Source organism: Amphiprion ocellaris, chromosome 12 (assembly GCF_022539595.1).
Source record: "Amphiprion ocellaris isolate individual 3 ecotype Okinawa chromosome 12, ASM2253959v1, whole genome shotgun sequence".
Classification (NCBI taxonomy): Eukaryota; Metazoa; Chordata; class Actinopteri; family Pomacentridae; genus Amphiprion; species Amphiprion ocellaris.
In genome coordinates this window covers 32517513-32536519 of record NC_072777.1, presented here as the reverse complement: position 1 = coordinate 32536519, position 19007 = coordinate 32517513, and the positions used below count along the sequence as shown (strand labels likewise).

General features: G+C 40.7%; 1 protein-coding gene across 1 annotated transcript in view; it reads right to left on the bottom strand.

Moving 5' to 3' along the window:
• phip (pleckstrin homology domain interacting protein) overlaps positions 1-19007 on the bottom strand; it is a 45714-nt gene that overhangs the window by 9293 nt on the left and 17414 nt on the right. The window contains exons 15-34 of the mRNA XM_023277722.3: positions 18782-18916; positions 15706-15834; positions 15377-15602; positions 14562-14714; positions 12524-12707; positions 12299-12401; positions 11298-11435; positions 10981-11078; positions 10684-10891; positions 8718-8828; positions 8310-8417; positions 7019-7143; positions 6158-6240; positions 5886-5997; positions 3851-3912; positions 3579-3734; positions 1329-1449; positions 1118-1243; positions 725-800; positions 93-152 (exon numbers count right to left, since the gene is read on the bottom strand). Coding sequence (XP_023133490.1) covers positions 93-152; positions 725-800; positions 1118-1243; positions 1329-1449; positions 3579-3734; positions 3851-3912; positions 5886-5997; positions 6158-6240; positions 7019-7143; positions 8310-8417; positions 8718-8828; positions 10684-10891; positions 10981-11078; positions 11298-11435; positions 12299-12401; positions 12524-12707; positions 14562-14714; positions 15377-15602; positions 15706-15834; positions 18782-18916 — 2514 coding nt within the window. The remainder of the gene's footprint in view (positions 1-92; positions 153-724; positions 801-1117; positions 1244-1328; positions 1450-3578; positions 3735-3850; positions 3913-5885; positions 5998-6157; positions 6241-7018; positions 7144-8309; positions 8418-8717; positions 8829-10683; positions 10892-10980; positions 11079-11297; positions 11436-12298; positions 12402-12523; positions 12708-14561; positions 14715-15376; positions 15603-15705; positions 15835-18781; positions 18917-19007) is intronic.

Below are 19007 nucleotides of genomic sequence, written 5' to 3'. Positions count from 1 at the left end.
CTAATCAGTATTATAATCGTCCCTGAAAAAAACATCTTGTTCAACCCCTAATAAATGGTAAAAAAAAAAAATGTCAGCATCAGCTCTGTTACCTTGTGGTTTCGTGTGGATGTTCCAGGAGTATTTGTATCTTCATCGTCTTCCTCATCATCCTACAGGAAAAAAGAATAATGTACCACAGATTTCTCTACCAGGTTTATGCGTTATAATCTGCCCTGCAGCAACATTTTCCTGCCTTACAGGTGTAACTTATGGTTTTATGTGTAATGGAGTCTTTGAACTTCCAGTCTACATGAACTAAAGGCTCCAGCATACAATCTGTCAAGTGCGACTAAACGGTTTCTTTGGTTGCATTGGTGCGTCTGACATTTACCAGGTTTGTCTGTGTGTGTTTCTGGGCAGCCTGCCCAGGTAGATGAAATCACTTGGATTCAACTGAGGTAAATCTTCACATCTCATTTCTTATTTCACTCTTTTCACGTGTATGAGTTGCTGCGCCGACTTTAAATGTAAAAGTTTATTTTGGAGCACAAATCTGAATGTAAATACTGTCTATAGCATCATCATTTACACAACAGATTTACTGCTTGTTATCAGTTGCTGTTTGATGCATTAAGGCTAAGTCAAGTTAGATTAATCAAGTAGTACTTCTGGCAGCGACTAGCAAGAGTAGCAATCGTACCTATCCCTGTTATAAATAAATTTACCGTATTAGCAAACTCACCTCATCTTCAGAGTCAGAGAAGGTTGCTTTCTTCATGGTTTTGTAGAGCGGCATGAGGTCGGTCAGACTTTGGTCCCTGAGGAAGCATAAAGAAAGAGGAGAAAGGAGAATAAAATTACTTCATGATCTGAGTCAGGACGATGATAATGTCGTGGAACTCTTAAAATGAAATTTAATCTCTTAATTTACATATCAAATCGCAGCAAGTTTTAAACCTATTGGAGTTTTCAGAGTTGCTACTTTCAGCTAAATTTGAGTATTTGATTAGTTTTATAAAAAAAAAAAAAACCTCACGTAATGGTACATTTTTGGATGATTCTGTTAATAGATGTTGAGCAGTATACATTATTTGCCCTAAAAACACATACAGAATGATGATTTAATGATACTCACTTAATGAACTGCAGCATGAGGTCAGAGACAAACTTGGCGGTGGTGACGATGAATGATCCCGGCTCATTGAACGTCTGAGCATTGTGTTCTATGTAACGAACCTCCCACATCAGAGAGGAAAGCCGTCTGAAAGGAGAACAAAACTGTGCCAAAAATGTCGCTGATTTGCGTGCAACATGGTGTTTTTCTGACAGAACCTGAGGTGAGATACCTGTAGAAGCGGTTCACCAGCCTTTGGCGTATAGTGCTGAGGTCGGTGACGTAGGCCACCACTGTGCAGTATGTAGGGTAAGCTTGGAGGTCCACTGGGAAGGCAAACGGTGCTGCCACATCTGAAGGAGAGTAAAAGACACAAAAAGAGGATTATAACTGGGGCACATCAGATGTATGAAGCCATATTTAGTGAATAAAATAATGGTACAGAGGGTCCTCGACTTATGTCGGGGTTTCCGTTGCGACTGATGAACGTAAGTCGATTTTTGCTTTGTTTACATTGTCGTCGGAACTCCGACGACAATGTAAACAAAGCCGTTAGATGCATCACAATATTGATCAGTTCTTCGGAAACATGAACACCAATGACTTCCATGCATGTATGAATCATTTTACAAGAAGATAACAGAATATTGTAACGTACTGATATTGTTGTTGATGTTTCAATGTTTATTGTTCAGTTGGAGATTAACTAATGTCATGAATGTGCCATGTTTAGTTAGCTCCCCTCTGATTGGCTGAGAGTCAGCAGTAGTGTGTGTGTGTGTGTGTTACTCCATGCCGGTGTGTGTTGAGCGAGAGAGAGCTGGGAACGGTGGCTAATTCTGGAGCTAAGTTATGGGGTTTTTCTAGTTATTCTGGCGTTGGCTACGGTCCACACTAGCCTGTATGAAGGTTCAATAAACCAGCAGAGAACCAGATAAAGTCTCACTCATTCATCACAGAGGGTCGCTACAATATGTTGATCTGTTGTTAGAACTTGACTGATGTTTGTCAGTGTTTCACCCTGTTCCAAGCGTTTTATTCTGTCTAATTTCACTTCCGTGGAGACAGCTTTCCTTTTCTTCAAAGCACTGCCATCAGAAGAGTCTGACTTACGCTTGGGAGCCATAATGAAGGGCAAAAAGTTAGTGAATGTAGCACAATCCAAGGTGGCGTCCACTGGCAAATGTGAACAAATCCATCTTAAAGCAACACATGACGACGTATTCGTCCGCTCTGCTCGTCAACTAGTTCCACATAACCAGTTCCGACGTAACAATGAAACGCCGTAGGTGGAGGACGTCATAAACCAAGGACCCTCTGTATTTATCTCCATTGAGTGCTACATGTGTATTTTTCCCAAAAGTCACACAGTATCCCACCACTGTGGTTCTGATATTGTCAGATTCCAGACAATCTCTCCTACACAATGACAAAAAGATATCTCTACTGCCAGCCTTCTACGGTTTAGCAATAATAATAAATTTCCTACGTTTTTCTAAAAAAACATTTAACAATACTGCAGGTTCTTATTTTTTTGTGTATTGTATTCGGGTAAAACTATATTTTATTTCATTTTTATAGTGTTTAAATCATTACAATATAAATGTATCGGGTAAATTCACATCATAAACAAAACTCTAGAGCCTTAACCTCATTACTTACCCTTGTAAGGTTAATTTAAAATGCTAATCATGTTTTTTTTTTCTTTGTTATTTCGCTGGAAAGCAGTTTGGCACAACAGCCTTTGTTTTCAGAAATGTATAAATAACAGTGACTTGACTATGAGATACATATAAACACATAATTTCAAGATATGAAATATTAAATGTCTGTATGATGTGCTCTATATAAAATATGCAATTATTTTCATATCAAGTGAGTACGATCTGGATAACTGAGACTGTTCTAAAAAATATATACTTCTTGCATTCCAACCGTTATAATAACCACAAAAAGGAGCCATAGTAACTCACACCTTGATCCCGTTTTGCTTTTTGTCCTAACTATTCTGAATGCTCTTCTTTCAATGTAGATGCACCAAAAAGAGTTAATATAAATCCTGCAGCATGAAGCGTAGGAGTAACAGGGAGAGATCTAGAAGGATTAAGTGTGCTGCTGTGGATGTCTGTGTGTGTTTAATCCCCAAACTGTCAGTAGGGGGAGCGCTCAGTCCATCGTTCCTCCACTGGGGAGGATTGCAGTAATGCAAAGTCCATGCATGATGTGACATTACATCACTTAACGGGAATCCAAGCGAGCACCTCAATATTTATCACAATGTGTTAGCGGCTTATTCCCTTTAACATCTGATCCGCGGCTCTGGCAGGCTCGTGTTGATGAGCTCAGAGAGGTGACTCGTGTGGAGTCACGCTGCTGCTCGTTTACGACAAATCAGCCCTCGTGGCTCAACTTCACATCCGTGCTTACGTGACAATAGTGGACTGTTATTTTGGTGGGGAGGGGGGCTTTGCTGACGTCATACCGAGTGTGCAGAGCTGGTCGATGGCTTTGATGATGCGTTCACACTCCTCTGCACGCGTACGGCAGCCCCATTCTCCGTCCAGGGGGACGTACAGCAGCTCTTTCTGCTCTGCTTCGACCAGCGGGACGCTCATGCCCAACTCCTCAGGGAACGTGGCTGTAGTGAGACATTAAAAGAAAATCTGTCAAAACTGTAAAATACCAAAACTGTAAACAAATTCTGTTGGCTTAAATATGTGTGCGCAGTAGTGCGTGTATTTTTTAGACCCCTACCATCATCAGGAATGGGCTCCATATCCCAAGGACTCATCTTCTCCGTGTCTCCATTATCCCAGCTGGATAGGAAACAGGGTTGATATGAATCATCAGCATCATCACTTTCTCGTCGTTGTGTTTGTTATTTCTTTTGTGTTTTTAAATTGGTGAGCACCGCGAGCGCTGATGTTCCTCTCTCACAACCTAAAGTGCAGGTCATCATTCGCTAACTAGGTTTTTTCAGATAATGTGACGGTGAATCACTCAGCGCTGAGAGGGGGAAAAAATAACTCGAACAGACAATGCGCTTATTAATGCTTCCAACCGGAATGTCACTGACAATGAAAGTCCAGCAACACAAAACAAAGGGCAGCGCTAGTAATTGTAAATATCAAATCCAAACCATCATGCAGGATAAAGTTTCCTGAATGATTCATGTCTGGAGGTGTTTATGTTGTTAATGAAGCTTGTGAGAGGAGATGCCAGCAGTATAATCACACGAAGCCGTTTGTCTGTATTTGCCTGGAATCTGTCCAAGAAGACGACCTCCTGTTACATGTAAACCATTTTAATGAACCTCTTTGAGATTTCCTATTCATTTCCATCATCATTAAACAATTACCTATGATCCTGTGTATTAGGAGACCAACTGTACAGTAGACAAAGTGAGAACTGATTCAAAGTTTTCACACTTTTGCACTGGCCAACTTTAGTGATTTTGACCAAAAATAATCATAGTTGAAATTCCTGTGACTCATATGGCTTTATTAATGAAATTGTAGGTTGACTTTATTCCTGCAAAGCCAAGAATAAGAGCTGCATTGGCATGTGTAAAATAGGAATCGCAAGAGGTTACATTTTTACACCCATATTTCCTCTGCAACCTCCCGGGGCCTTTAAGTGCCTGTCAAATATCTCCATAAGCACCGTTAGTGTAGCAGAGACTTTCTAGAAGTGATCATGATATTTATAATTTTATTATGATGCTTGCTGGTGTGTTGTTTTAGCACAGGGCTCCAGAGTGCATCGATTTTGTAATATGTGGAGACAGCGGTACTACGTTTTTTAACAAGGAGCACAAGTGTGACATGCAAATATGCCTCTGATTTTTTGTTGTTTTCGTTTTTTAATGATCGTCATTTATCATGTGGGACACCATGCTGCTTATAACCAAAGTCCACATCCAGAGTATCAGATTACAGTCCCAAATTTCTGATAACACTTTAGATGAGGAATCAGCAGGGGATCTCATGTTGAAAAAAGACAAACTCTTTACAACAGGAATGACTCATGCAATAAACGTGGCTGAGATAATGCAAGGAGAGGAATGCCATGTGTTGTGTTTACTGCTCTTGGTGTGACCCAACATTTGCCCAAAAAAACTAAGCTTGCAAATGCAAACTTTTGAATGTAAACCACAACAACAGGATGAGGCATAAAGTTAAACACTGCTTCATTTAGTCACTTTTTGATTTACAACAGAAAATTGTTATTTCTGCAAATTGTGCATTTATGTCCTACGGGTTTCTTAGTAATCCAGTTAAAAATGAAAAACCATGAATGTGTTGTATGTCAATTTAATTGGTGCTCCTAAAATGTTCAGAATGGAGCAGCAGTGTAACTATTGGAAAAAAAAAAAGGAGCTGCAACTACAGCAAAACACTGCAAGTCTGCAATGGCTACCATCATCACCTTTGGATCTGAAAACAGACAATGTGACACTTCACTCTACTTCCTTTTCCTAACTGTCAACAGCGAGTTCTTTTGAATCTGATTCATTTTGGTCTTGTTTATGTCGCTTCTCTGAGGCATTTCCTCTGTTTCGGTTTCACGCATGTCATTTGCATTTCTGCCCCTTCTGCCTGTTTGCTAATGCAGTGTTGTTATTTGCTAAAAATTGCCTACACTTAATTCAATACTATGGATTCCCTTGCTAATGCAAATACAACCCCAAATTCAACTATATTTATCATGTGAAAATAAGATTGTATAGACAAATTTGAATGTGATGAGATCCCTACTGACAACACAGTGAATCCAACTGTGATCTTACCAGACATTGTAGCACTGGAACAAGCTGTCCTGATACTGGGACTGGTAGGGTTCCTGGCTCTCAATGGTCCCAAACCACCAGGCATCATCAATCACAGACCGAAACCTGTCACCTGCACAGACACCAAAGAAATATATTAGCCTTTACAAAAAAAGAACTTAAATGTAGCCAGATAATGTATGTGACACGTTGTATTTTTGATTTATTTCAAATACTTCAATTGTTTTCGTTAAGTAACGCCAAATCCGGCTACAAAGGTTAAAGCATCTAACCTATAGCCCACTGCCTTTTTCTGGCATTGTCAAACTGCTGCCGCAACACCAGGAAGTCGATTACATCAGGCATGTCGTGGTACCTGCAGCAAGACAAAAGTGAAAAATTCAGTCAGAGACTTTAACAAAGCACTAAAATAACGCTCGTAAAGAAGCAGCATGCATTTGTACTAACAGTCTACTGTTGACATGAATGCCAACTATCTAACTAATCTGCACTATTTTAATAATCGATTAATCTGTTTGAGCATTTTAAAGACTGAAAGTCTCAGATTCCAGCTTCTTAAATGTGAATATTTATTCTTTTTCCACCACTTTGACAGTGAACTGACTAGCTTCAGGTTGTGAACAAGCAAGGAGAACACACATTGTCATTTTTCACCATTATCTGACATTTTATAGACCAAACAACTAATCAGTTACTTGAGACAATACTCAACAGATTCATCAAAAATTCAAATAATAGTTGCAGCCCTGTTATGCTGTCAAACTATTTTGTGTGACTGAGTATTTTATGAGTAACATCCTGTCTTGTGTAAAAATATAAATTAATTTAGAAAGACAAAGCTATCTTTGCTGAAATGTGAAATGTACAGATTACTTCAAAGACTAGTTTCTCACTCGGTTGGTGCGAAAAATCTGCATATTGTTGAAAAAAAGGGGAAATTTTTGATCGAGCACAGGACACGACAAACTGTAAAGTAGCATCGGGACCATATTATAATATGAAGACAAGAGTAACATAATGGACATGTCATCACTGAGAAATGAGCTGAAATAAATACTGCAGTCTTTATAAAGACGTGTGACTGCAGGCTCATTTGTGGCAGCACTTGTCCTTGTGCGGAGTGGGATGCTTACTTCATAGAAAAGGATCCTCCGGTCAGTTTGCCAGTGTCAGGGTCCAAAAACGAGAGCTTCAGACAGCACAGCGTGGGCAAACCCACTTCATACTTGATGCCAACGATCTTCATCAACTCCTGCTCCTGAGTGCCACAAATAAAAGAAGAATGAACAGTACTCTCATTTCCTAACAAGAAAGATCCATTCACATACCCCGGAACCTTATTGTTTTAAACACAATTCAACGCAGTACTTTCACTTTCTAATAATACATTCTTTCTTTTGTCACTTCTTTCCAGTAGGGAAGCCCCGAGCCAAGCGTGTGTGTAGGTTGAAAAAGCGCTGCTAAGTCTTTTCGGCTGAGAAAAAGTGCGACTGAAGGCAGTGATGCTTTAGCGTTTTAGGAATGTGTGGCTGTTCAAATTTTTATAAAAAAGATATAAAAGAGAAAGCAGCATTTCACACGCTGCAACCGGCACATTCACAAAGAAGCGCACCGTGCCTGCAATGCATTATGGTCCACCGTCTGCAGTGAAATTGCTTCCTCACAGGGAAAAAAAAAAGAGAAAAAGAAATGTATACCAAGTAAAAATGCAATCCTATAAGCTGCTGCTTTCAAGTGTCTGATGGGATTCTTTCTCAGTTCTTTCAGACGCAGTTTCATATACGAGGATGACACTTTGCACTCAGCAGGCATTTTTCCTTTAGTGGAGAGACATTTTTAGGACAGAGAGGATTAAACTCTACATGAAAGTGTCTCTGATAAAGAAGACACACCCATGAGAGGTTTGCGAGAAAAAGACCGTGTTGAACGGCTGATAGCACTGAAACAACAGTGACTCATTACACCATCATAGGCTGCTGATGTGCATGAATTCCTGGGAATCACTATGTATTCTGAGGAAGATGGTGTCTTTTTTTTCCATTCATAGTGGGTTTAGCCATTATCCTAAAAGAGAAATGTCACTGAAAATGTTACACCCCAAAATGTCAGTCAAGATGTTGGATCTCCAAGCAGGATATGGCTCAGGGGTGATGTTAGGAGCATTTTAAAGAGAGGCCAAGTTTTCAGAGGGACATATCTTTTAAACTTCTACTTAAAACTTAATGAATAACTCTCCAAATGCAGCTCCTCTATGTGAACTCTGCATTGATTTTATGTTCTATGGCTCAGTTATGATATTTATTGGGGCTTTTCACACACAAACACAAACAAAAAGGCAATATAAATCTCCAGATACAGGGGCTTTAAAGAATGATGTCTTCCTTCAGAGAGTAATAAATCCATCTTTGTCGAACTGTTCCTTACCCGCAGCTCCATCTTGTGCCAGGGTTGCTTCTTAGGATTGATGCTGAAAATCTTTTTTTGTTTGGCCATCTCCACGTAAGCTTCATGGCCCTGCCTGAAGTAGTACACCTACACACACAAAAGCACAACAGATCATAGCTTCAACTGTATATCTTCTGCTGCATGTCTCAACAATAAGGCTTAATTCTACTTAAAATTATAAGACGTGTTTGCTACATACTTAAAATACATTCTATAACTGCTACCACTGAGTGGGTCCTTTGTATTCTGCAGTGCAATGAGCACTACATTCTCATGGGCCCGCTAACTTTGGTGTAGCTTTGTTGCTACATAAAACACGGCCCTGTGTTTTGGTATCGGCAGACATGTGGTGTACATGTGGTGAAAACAGAAACAGAGGGAGTGTACCTCATCTCCCATCTGGGGTATGTAAGGACATCTCCGGGGGACCGTGTCCGTGATCCAGGCAGAGGGAAGCCATTCCTCCAGAGTTAGCCCTTGCTCCTGAAACTCCGTCCTCTGAATGACACACAATGCAATAAATATTACACTTACAGTGCTTTGAATGAGTTTTGGTTTTGCGTATTTTCTCGTCTTTTCCAAAGCTAAGTGAGAATTTTGTATACATATAGTCCTGCACTTTCTAAATGTTAAAATGTGAGTCTTGTTTTGGTTGGTCAGTTTGTCACAGAAATACCAAGAAAAGCACTCAGAGAGCGCAGAAGGCTGTTCATTCCCCCATATGGCATTGTCAGAAATGCAGCATTTTTTTGTAGAAATGCAGCATTTTTTTATTAGCTATTGATGATCTGATATGGCAACATAGAAAGTGCCCACATAATATAAGATGTACTCACAAACAAAACGTTGCTGAGCACAGGTGTGTGTTATGCATGTGTACGTTATGTACGGATACCGAATGGTGTGACCTAAATATGTAGCGGGTGGTGGGAATTGATGGGACTCAGAACAACCCTCACAATTTAATCAATTGTTCCTTGTATCATTTCCAATGGATAAGTCCCGATAAGTCCGCAACGGTGGATTTGTAGTAGGATCACAATCATGTGATTATTAGCTGGCAGAATGTAGTGTTCACTTGTTGTCATGGTTACAGTGACGACGTGTCAGCCGATGGGAAATCCTTAACAAATCGGTGGATCCAGAGTATAAGCCACATCAGACCCAAAATCTAATGAGGTGGTCCTTGTGTCATTTTTGACCTTCCCTGACAATTTCATCCAAATCCGTTTGCCCATTTTTGAGTAATGTTGTGCACAGACACATTCACGTATGCCGATCGTCACATAACTCCACCGTGTTCCTTGGCAGAGTAATAAAGCTTAAACTCCACAGAAAGTGAAAACTCTTAGTTCATCATACACAGACATGATCCTTTACACAGCTGCTCCTCGTGGTTACTCGATAGTAATTCCATATGTCTGCAGGAAATCCAAAGTGTAAAGGATGACCCCGCATAGATGAAGTGCAAAGTCAGTTTTTCAGCCAGAAAAGTCGTCAGATTTGGTAGTTGAGACCGATTCGGGTGGAGCTCGCTAGCCCAGTCTCTGAACACAGCACGCCATGTTGCAAACCCCAAATGTCAGGCACAAAGAGAGGCCAAAACACAAACAGGGCCAGTAAAAACTCTCTGGATTTTCTGACAGTCCACTATTGCAGCAGCCAAGTGTCTTTTTTAGCAGGAGGCAGCGACAGAGCGAGGGCAGCATTACGGTCAGGTCCTGTAGCTTCAGTGATGGCTTAGTGAGAACAAGGTGCTTTGTCAGCCCATAGTGCTCTGTATGATCAGGCTTATTAGAGACACATTTAATCTTCTCGCTGGTTTTTCCGACACATTCAGAATCATAAGCTGCTGCGGCAAAACGTGTATTTTAAAGCTCATTATTAGCTGCGGTTTGGCATTTCCCTGCGATGCATCACAGTGTTAACAATGTTAGACTACTCATAACATCCTCTCAGTCCTGGAACTCAAATCAATTGAGATGCCCCCCCAAAAAATGGATATTTAGTTAATCAAACTAGTATCAAATCAGAGGCAGCAAATGGCTTGAATGAAGCCCCATTACTTAACCATCACGATCCTCACCTAAGATGAGAAAGAAAGACTCTCATTTCTAAACTGCCCATTTTAACATCATTATCAAAAGGCTGAGATCATGTCTTCAAATTCTTTAAAAGGTCAATATTTAGCCAAACTGAAAATAATTCAATTATTTTTAATCATTTTAAACCTGAACACTTGTTTGGACAAACCACTAATGGGAATAACTGAATCGTGCAATTAGTTTACTTGTCAGTCTTCCCGTAACGATGAGGCGGAAAATCAAACTTCAGTCATTACTCTATAACCCACCTTCCTCTTCTCCTTTGGCTTCGTCTTCTTTGGTAATGCGCCGTCTTTGTCTGGTTTGTCCTTTTTCCTTTCTTTCTTCCCCTCCCTCTTCTTCTCTCCGTCCTCCTCGGAGCCGCTGCTTTTCTTTTTCACTTTAACGCTCTTCTTGGGGGGCTCAAGGTTGATTCCTGCGTCAGCTGTCCAGTCGGAATAATCGCTGGAGTAGTCGCTGCAAATACATCACAGACTGAAGATTAAACACACAGATGTGCAGTGCAAGTGACGATAAATTTGTGTAATAAACTGTTGGTATTTCACCTTGAACTACTGTGGTCATCGGGCCAGGGCTCCTTTTCTTCCTCGTCCTTCTCCTCCTCTGAAGAGTGCCCATTAATTTGTCGTACCTCCACCTCTGCCTGAAAACACACTTTATGTTAGTGCGCAAATAATTGATACAGAGGTGCAGAAAAAGACTCAAGCGAAAAAGAAATGAATGAAAAGCCTTAAGATAAAACTCTGACACCTCTTTAAAAACATAAAAAACTACTTGCTTTAAGTGTCAAGGAGAAAACTCTCCACACAACTCACCCATAAAGTATTCAATTCAATCCAAAACAACACAGTGCTGTATCTACCTCTGAGGTGCTCTCATCATCGTCAGCAGCCTCGGCGCTCTGGCGGCTTGTTTCCTCCATGGCGGCGCGGGTTTGGTAGCCATGGTTACCCTGGCTCCTCCTCCCCTCGTCCACAACACACTCTGATGTCGGATGAACCTGCAACAGAGCCAAAGTCGCATCTATTTATAAAGCACATTTAAAAGTAACAGGAGTTCAAACAAATTGCTAGACAGTGAAGAAAAAAAGAAAACATGTTTAAAAGGTAAAAAACTAAATGAAATAAAAAGAGGAATAAAAATACAACACAGTATTAGATGAAGTCAGGGTGTCAGGACCTATTTGAATCAAATGACAAAGAGGTGGGTCTAAGATGTGATTTAAACATTTTTTACAGTCTCAGCAGTTCTTAAATAAAATAGATAAACTACTGCAGCAGCTTGAATGCCTTAATTTAGTTCTTTTTTGCCTTTCAGCTTTATTAGACAGGACAGTAGACAGACAGACGGAAAGGTAAGGAGAAGTGTGGGGGAAGGACATGCAGCAAATGGGCTGGATTCGACTCCATGGCCGCTGCATCGTGGGGCTTTTCACTGGTCACCTGCTCAAAAAGCTGAGCCACTGAAACGCCTCAATTTTTTGACCTTCAGGAGGTTCTGTTTGGTCAGCCTCAGAGCTCTAACTGAGGTATGAAAATGCAAGAGTTTAGCTAAATAAGATGGTGCTTTAAAAGGAAACGAAAATCTTGAAATCAATCCTGAAGGAACGTTTTCGAGCTGCAGACGCTGAAGGGACGACTACAAATACAAGGGACTACAATAGCCAGGTCGTGCAGTAATAAAAGCATGAAAAACTTTTTCAAAGTTGTTGAGAGGTAGATGGGGCTTCCCCTGGGCTAAAAGTGCAACAGGAAAGAGTGGTGGTGAGTGGAAAGGGTTTAAGAGATGGAAATGTGTGTAAGAGATGGAAATTCCCAAACAAAAGTTCAAAAGAAGAAAAAATAATGCCAATACTTCACTTACCCTGCTCTCTTTGGGGAGAGAGTGGATTGTACGCCTTCTCCTTTCTGACTGATAAATATTGATCTCCTCTTCCCCTTTAGCTTCGCGCCAGTTCACCTGTCTCCTACACAATAAACACACACACACACACACACACACACACACACACAGTGGAATCATCTCTGTAGGTTTGTGACGTTCTGTGCTCCAACTGTGACTGTGTGTACATCTGTTACTGGTAGTTACCTGACGGAGGCGTCCTCCAGCTCGGGGACCAGCACCCGGCGGCTCCAGGCCACCAGGTCTCCCTCTGTGGCCATCTGGCTTCGAGGGGCATTGCTGTGCATCTGGCGAACACCCTCGATCTGCCCGCTGCGCCGGAGACCCACGTTGGGAGGCGAGTGTACCTCTGTGGGTGAACCCACCGATCCTGAGGGAAAGAGAGGTTTTACTGAAATCAGCAGCATTAAAGGGATAAGCCTGGTTTAGGGGAAAGCTAGTTAGCACACTTGACAAATGATGACACTAAAACCCTTTCCAGTCGATCATTCACTCAGGTGCTGCCTATGCAAACACTTTGCTGTACCATACGAAGGACCGTAGCAAACTCAGATACTCTTAATATGAATGGGAGGAAGGCTACAACTAACGGTTCTTTTCATTTTTTCTCAGATATTTATTCAGTCATTTATTTATGTAATTTTCCCCTGTGTTGGTACACACGTGTAAAAAAGGACTCCTAGGCTGGTGAGGGATGGGGCCGACATTGGAGAGGTAATAAGATCAAGAACTGGGCTGTATGAAAAAGTATTTATAATAGAAAACCACAGAACGCTGTCAAACCGTTATTCATTTCTGTGCAAAAACCAATAAACAGAACTCTGAATATTTTCATTATCAATTAACTATGAGATCATTTAAAGTATTAGTTTGGCCAATATACTATTAAAAAATAAGCCAAAATCAGCTTATGTCCTCAGTTTGATTGCTCTGTCCAGCAAATAAAAGCAGGTTAAAAAAGGCCAGTGTCAATTAATTATCTGTCCGTTAACTATTGAACAAACTGTCTCAGGTCTACAGTAGTAGGATCAAAATAGTCTGTTTTCAAGAGGTGAAAAGAGAGACAAGGGAAAAACTAATGATGTGAACTAGAAGTGAGTCAGTTTGAGTCATTGTGAAACCGAAAAAAAATCACCAATAAAAGCACTTATTTTGTATTTTACGCTGAAGCTTTCAGATTCTTTTTTGTTAAATTAAACCTGTTGCAGAGGAAAGAAGAAGAAGTTTTTGGACTTATTCTCAAATTATTTATTTTTCCGATTTTACATTTTTATTGACATGACATCACATGAGAAGTTTGGAGTTGTGAGCCCAAGTGCACGCTGTTTTTTGAAAGAAGCCAAAAAGGCTGGCGACCACTGGTTTACTCTTTAATAGTAAGTAGCATTTTTAAAAATTGGCTTTACTATCCATCGTGTAAAATCTTAAAAGTGACTAAAGCTGTCAGATACATGTAGTATGAAAGTAAAAATGACAATATTTTCCTCTAAAATGCAGTCGAGTGTAAGTATAAAGTAGCATAAAATGGAAGTAAAGTGCCTTAAAATTGTACTTAAATATAGTACTTGGATGAATTTACTAAGTTCTCTCCATGACTGGTGTGTCGCATGCAGTTAAAACATTCTATATGCTAATGAATCAGTATGGTGCACCAGAGCTGAGGACACAAATGATTTTGATCCCTTGTACTCATCACAAAAAAATAAACCATACCTCCTAAACACCTCCTACCTACATTTACTGTGTTCTATGAAAATCAGTTCTCTGTATTACTGACTCTGTGCTGGGGGAGTTTTATTGAACTTTCTGTATTTTCTGTGTTGATCTCACTGAGATGGATAAAAAACTTGTTTTGCATAATTGTACATTATGCATGCTGTATGCTCCATGTATTTTAGGTTCACCATACAGAATACACAAGTAATTATAGTTTACGTATGATTAAATACTTAATACAAATGTTTTGTGTAGCGCAATCTTTAGAGTTAATTATATGAATTCATGACAACTTCAATAAAATAAAAAGTGTTAACACTTCTCAGCTTCTGTTTTGACCTGCTTTAAATGCAAGAGACCTCTACAAGTGTCGAGACGGCAGCACGTTGGTGAAATTGCTGTGAATAATGCCTGAACCGCAGGCGGATAAAAACAAACACTAATTTAAATAGTATTTGAAGCACAGTTAAAAGCCAGTGTGATTTTAATGTCATGTCTGGGTCCTGACCTCGGCTGGACCTGGTGTTTGCTGCAGTCGAGGCAGGAGCAGAGGAGTCGTTGGTTCCCAGTCTTTGGTCCTGTTCCTGCTGCAGCCTCTGGATCATCGTATCCAGAGGACTGGGACCGTCCACCGCCTGCTCGCTCACCACTTGGTTCAGGCCTGACACAGACAGGAGGGGAGCAAAAGCCAGACAGAGACTTAAAAAGGAAAGAGAAACCGAAACTAGGGAAGTTTCTGGTGGAATCAGAAAAGCTTAAAACCAACCAGTAGTACAGGTATAAGGAATACCAGACATATCTTGTAAGTTATATATTGAATTCATTTATAAATATGGATAGTAGGCGATAGGTTTTCCCTAAAAATCCTGGCAAAAAATTCTGATAGCATTAAGTCATATTGTCTCACTTTCAATTCCTCTTTCCCTGCCTTTGCCTCCTTCACCTATCTCCGTTCTGCCCTACTAATGCATTTCATTAACCACTGATTGTTTCTGTTTATATCCCTCCCAAGGTTTTAAAACAGCCTTATTAATTCAGACTTTAATTGCCAATGCTCGAGTTGTTTCAATCAAAGCTTTAAATTAAGCACATTTGAGAACAGATAACATTATCGTCAGGCTATGAGAGCGGTATGATCAGCTTGATAAAAGTGCCTTTGATTAGCTGACAGACGAGCTGTGATGAGACCCAAGACGACAGCATCACCTCCAGGCAAAGATCTGATCTGAGGGGTACAAGCAGACAAGGGCAGCGCAGAACTACGACTGAGCTTGTGCCCTCAGGCCGTGAAGAAAACATATTCTTTGATTTCAGCCACCGTACCTGAAGAAGTGACCCCCATCTGAGGGATCAGCTGCTCGTCTCTGCAGCCCTGCCTGCCAGGCACCAGCCGCTGGTATCGAGGTGGGTGAGGGTTCCCGTCCACGTCCACCAGGAACGGGGGAGGCATTAGGTGTGGAGCCTGCTGAGTCTGCTCATCCAGAACGTAATTGTTGGCATCGCGGATAAGTGGCCGGTAGTCGGTATGGAAGAACATCTGGTCCGCTATCTGGAGCAGGTGTAAAGTTAAGAGGTAGAGGGCATTTGTTATTACTAATAACATTTAATTAGTTGTTGTGCATGTGTATAAATATTAAAGGCGAGCTTGTTACCTTGTCATACTTGCTGCTTGAGCCGAAGCCAAAGATGAGCAGGTGACCGTGGGAATCGGTGGCTGCAAAGTGCTGCCCATCTGGACTACATTTGCAGTCAAACAATGCTCCGTGCCCTTGGCCTTCAATCTATCCACAGAGAGACAGAGAAAAAATAGGTGCACACTGTAAATCATGATATGACACTACCAGGGGAAATTCCAGGGAGCTATACCAGTTGTATGACATGGACACTATCAGCTCTAAACATCTAGATCCACTCGCCAGCCGAACAGCACATACAAGTAATAACACAGAAGAATCTCCAAAAAATTAAATAGAAAACAAAATCATTTACAGGCTCAACAGCAGTCGGTTTATGAGAAATGACAGGTCAACATTGCCTGACAGAGTGCCACCTACAGAAACTGAAACTTCATCAACAGAAAATTGAACAGACAAAACCCCGTAACTGTTGTGACCGTCAGCCAGCTCTTGCATCTATTTTGATCTGGGAGTTTTCCTTCACTCTCACAATAGCTCCATTCAATCCCAAGATGAGAAATGTCTTTATCGTTTTTTGCCTCTTCATTAAAAAAGACTTTGCATCTGCCAACGCACCAAACTAAAGCAGCACACAGCCTACTAAGAGGAACCTGAAGCTCGGTTTCAATCATCCTTTGCTTAGTTTTGTACAGGAGAGTTGTGTTTTTTTCCCAGCCGAATTACAAACAGCTCCACAAATTGTTAACAATGCAACACAACTATCCAAATGTTGTGTAACAAAACAATATTGTACAACCTTTTCTGTCAGGCTTTCTAGACAATTGAATGTACCTCCCTGTTTGATTTGCAGCAGCTTCAACAAATAATGAATGAGCCACTGTGTTGCAAAAGATGTATTAGATACATGATGTAGAAAGTAAATTATGCCACATGCTGAGATGGTATATAAAGATGGACAAAATTACAGTTCTGCAGAATGTGAACCAAAATATAGTACTGATGGGAGGGGGTGGTGATGTGTTGTCCATTTTTATATACAGTTTATTATCACAGCAGCATAACTCTGCAAGAACTAACTTCAAAGCTTTGCTCCATTAAAGCAAGACTGTAACTTTTAAAAGAAGAAAAAACAGTCTTTCTCAGTGGCATATCTTGACTAATAATAGCCAACATGGCTTGTAATCAGGTAGTACAGAAATCAGCCTAGTCACAGGAACATGAGTTCAGTTCCTCTGCTGGGCAGGATGTACATTAGCAACTTTTAGATGAATAATACTGTGTAACTGACATTAGGGAGTCCGTTCTCTGCCTTTATGAGTGCTTTCTACTTTTACTAATCTTACACAACCTTTAAAAGTGCTGTATACAGCATTCAGTATCAGATCAAAACAAATTGATACATCTGGTCTCCCTTTTCCATTTCATTTACAACTATAAATGGATGACAAGTTGCTGTCAACTCGAGTTCTGTTATCTTTGCCTGTCACTCCACTCTGCTCAATCTGCTCCATTTTATGTGTGACGGTTTAACCATGAGTCTACGGCACACAGTCACAATTAGCAAACAGTCAGAGCAGAACTAGTCTCGTTCAGCCAACCCATTCTGTAGTACATAATGGTCTGGCTCCACCATATTATCATTCTGCTATGGGGCAAAATCCAGTGGTTGTTTGTATATTATTAAACCAATCACAGTCGCTGTGGGCGTGGCCAAGTGAACAATGCAGCATCAACGTTCACTGAAATCAGTCAGAGAAACAAGCAATGTGATTAAAATGCAGAATTCTGTGACAAAACTAGCAGGGCTGCCTGACTACACGATCCAAATCCTCCACAAAACTTTTTTAGAGTGGCAGGTCGTCATTGGAAGGTTGCTGAGGTTTGTTTGTTCCCATAGCAAAGAAATGGCTACCACACAGATAGCAGACAGGAAGGAGAGAGCCAACTGATATTGTCCACCAATGGCAGGCTTACACCTACATGTGGTAGGTCACATAACAGGAAATTAGACACAGCAAAGCAAAGGAGAAGCAGAGGAGAGCAGCAAAACAGGAGCAGACTCTCAGACTAAGCTGCAACAAAGAGAGCCCACATAAATTAAGCAAATAAGATGAATATAATACTTTGCTTTTAAATTGTTTGGCACCAGCTGCAACTCTCCGGACTGCGCTTTAGCTTATCCAAAGTGATTTGGGAGGTCACTCACAGTCAAAACAGTTTCAAAGGGAGGGACTCACATGCTTTAACAAGCACTAACATATGTGCTTACATAGAGGGAGCGTGACTTCATGATAAGGATACCATTACTCCACTATAACTCTACATAGTACATTTTCTGCTATAATGATGTTCCAATTCTCTAATGTAGAACCTCTAATCATTCACCATGATCTTGTAATTGTCATCTGTGTTCTTGTGTCCACAGCAGCTATGATTCCTCAGAAGTCTCACAGTGAGTTTCAGTCTGAAATTCAGGCCTTTTCACACACACTTTGTGTGGTCAAACAACACCCTTCACTGTCTACAATCAACACTGAGATCTGGCCGAACCACCAGCTCGCTTAGTGACTCACATGTTCTGAGACTGCGATTAATGCTGTCCTTGGTTACCATAGAGACAAATGCAGGAAATACAACAAGGATTACCGCACAAGATGAACACAGGATGGCATATGCACTTCAATCTGATGATTCTACCCTAAGCTTAGCTCACGTACACGTGTGTGTGACTGCACTGAATGCATTAAATGATAAAAGAAAATGCAGGAATGGAGGTGAGAAAAGTGAGGAAGCAAAGAGAGAAAGTGAACGCAAAGAGGGAGGGGGGCAGTAATGGGCGAAAGAGAAAGAAAGTCAGACAGTGGAAAAAGATTGTGTGGTGGAAAAGCAGCAAATAGTGAAGAAATATTCGTAATTAAAATCACATAACTATGCAGTCCAGAGAAAGTGCACTTTTAAACAATTCAAGTATCTTTTTATGTGAGAGAGAAAACTATCAGGTCTTCAGTGTGAATGACAGCAAAGAGGATACAGTGAGTGAAAGGAAGCGATCCACAAAGATTTGGAGACGTATGATGAAAAAGAGTCTCACCATGTTGAAATAGGAACGGATCTTGACTCCTCTCGCCAGGTCCCACACAATACAATTCCCATCATGCCCCGCTGAGAAAAGGATTCTCGGATCAAAGGGATGTGGCTCTAGAACGAACACCTCATCCTCATGACCCTGTCAACAAAAGGAATGAAAATCTAGATTATGATTGAGATTAAGAAATAAGCAAAGAGGAAAGATTTAAAAAGCAGCAACTGTACATGTT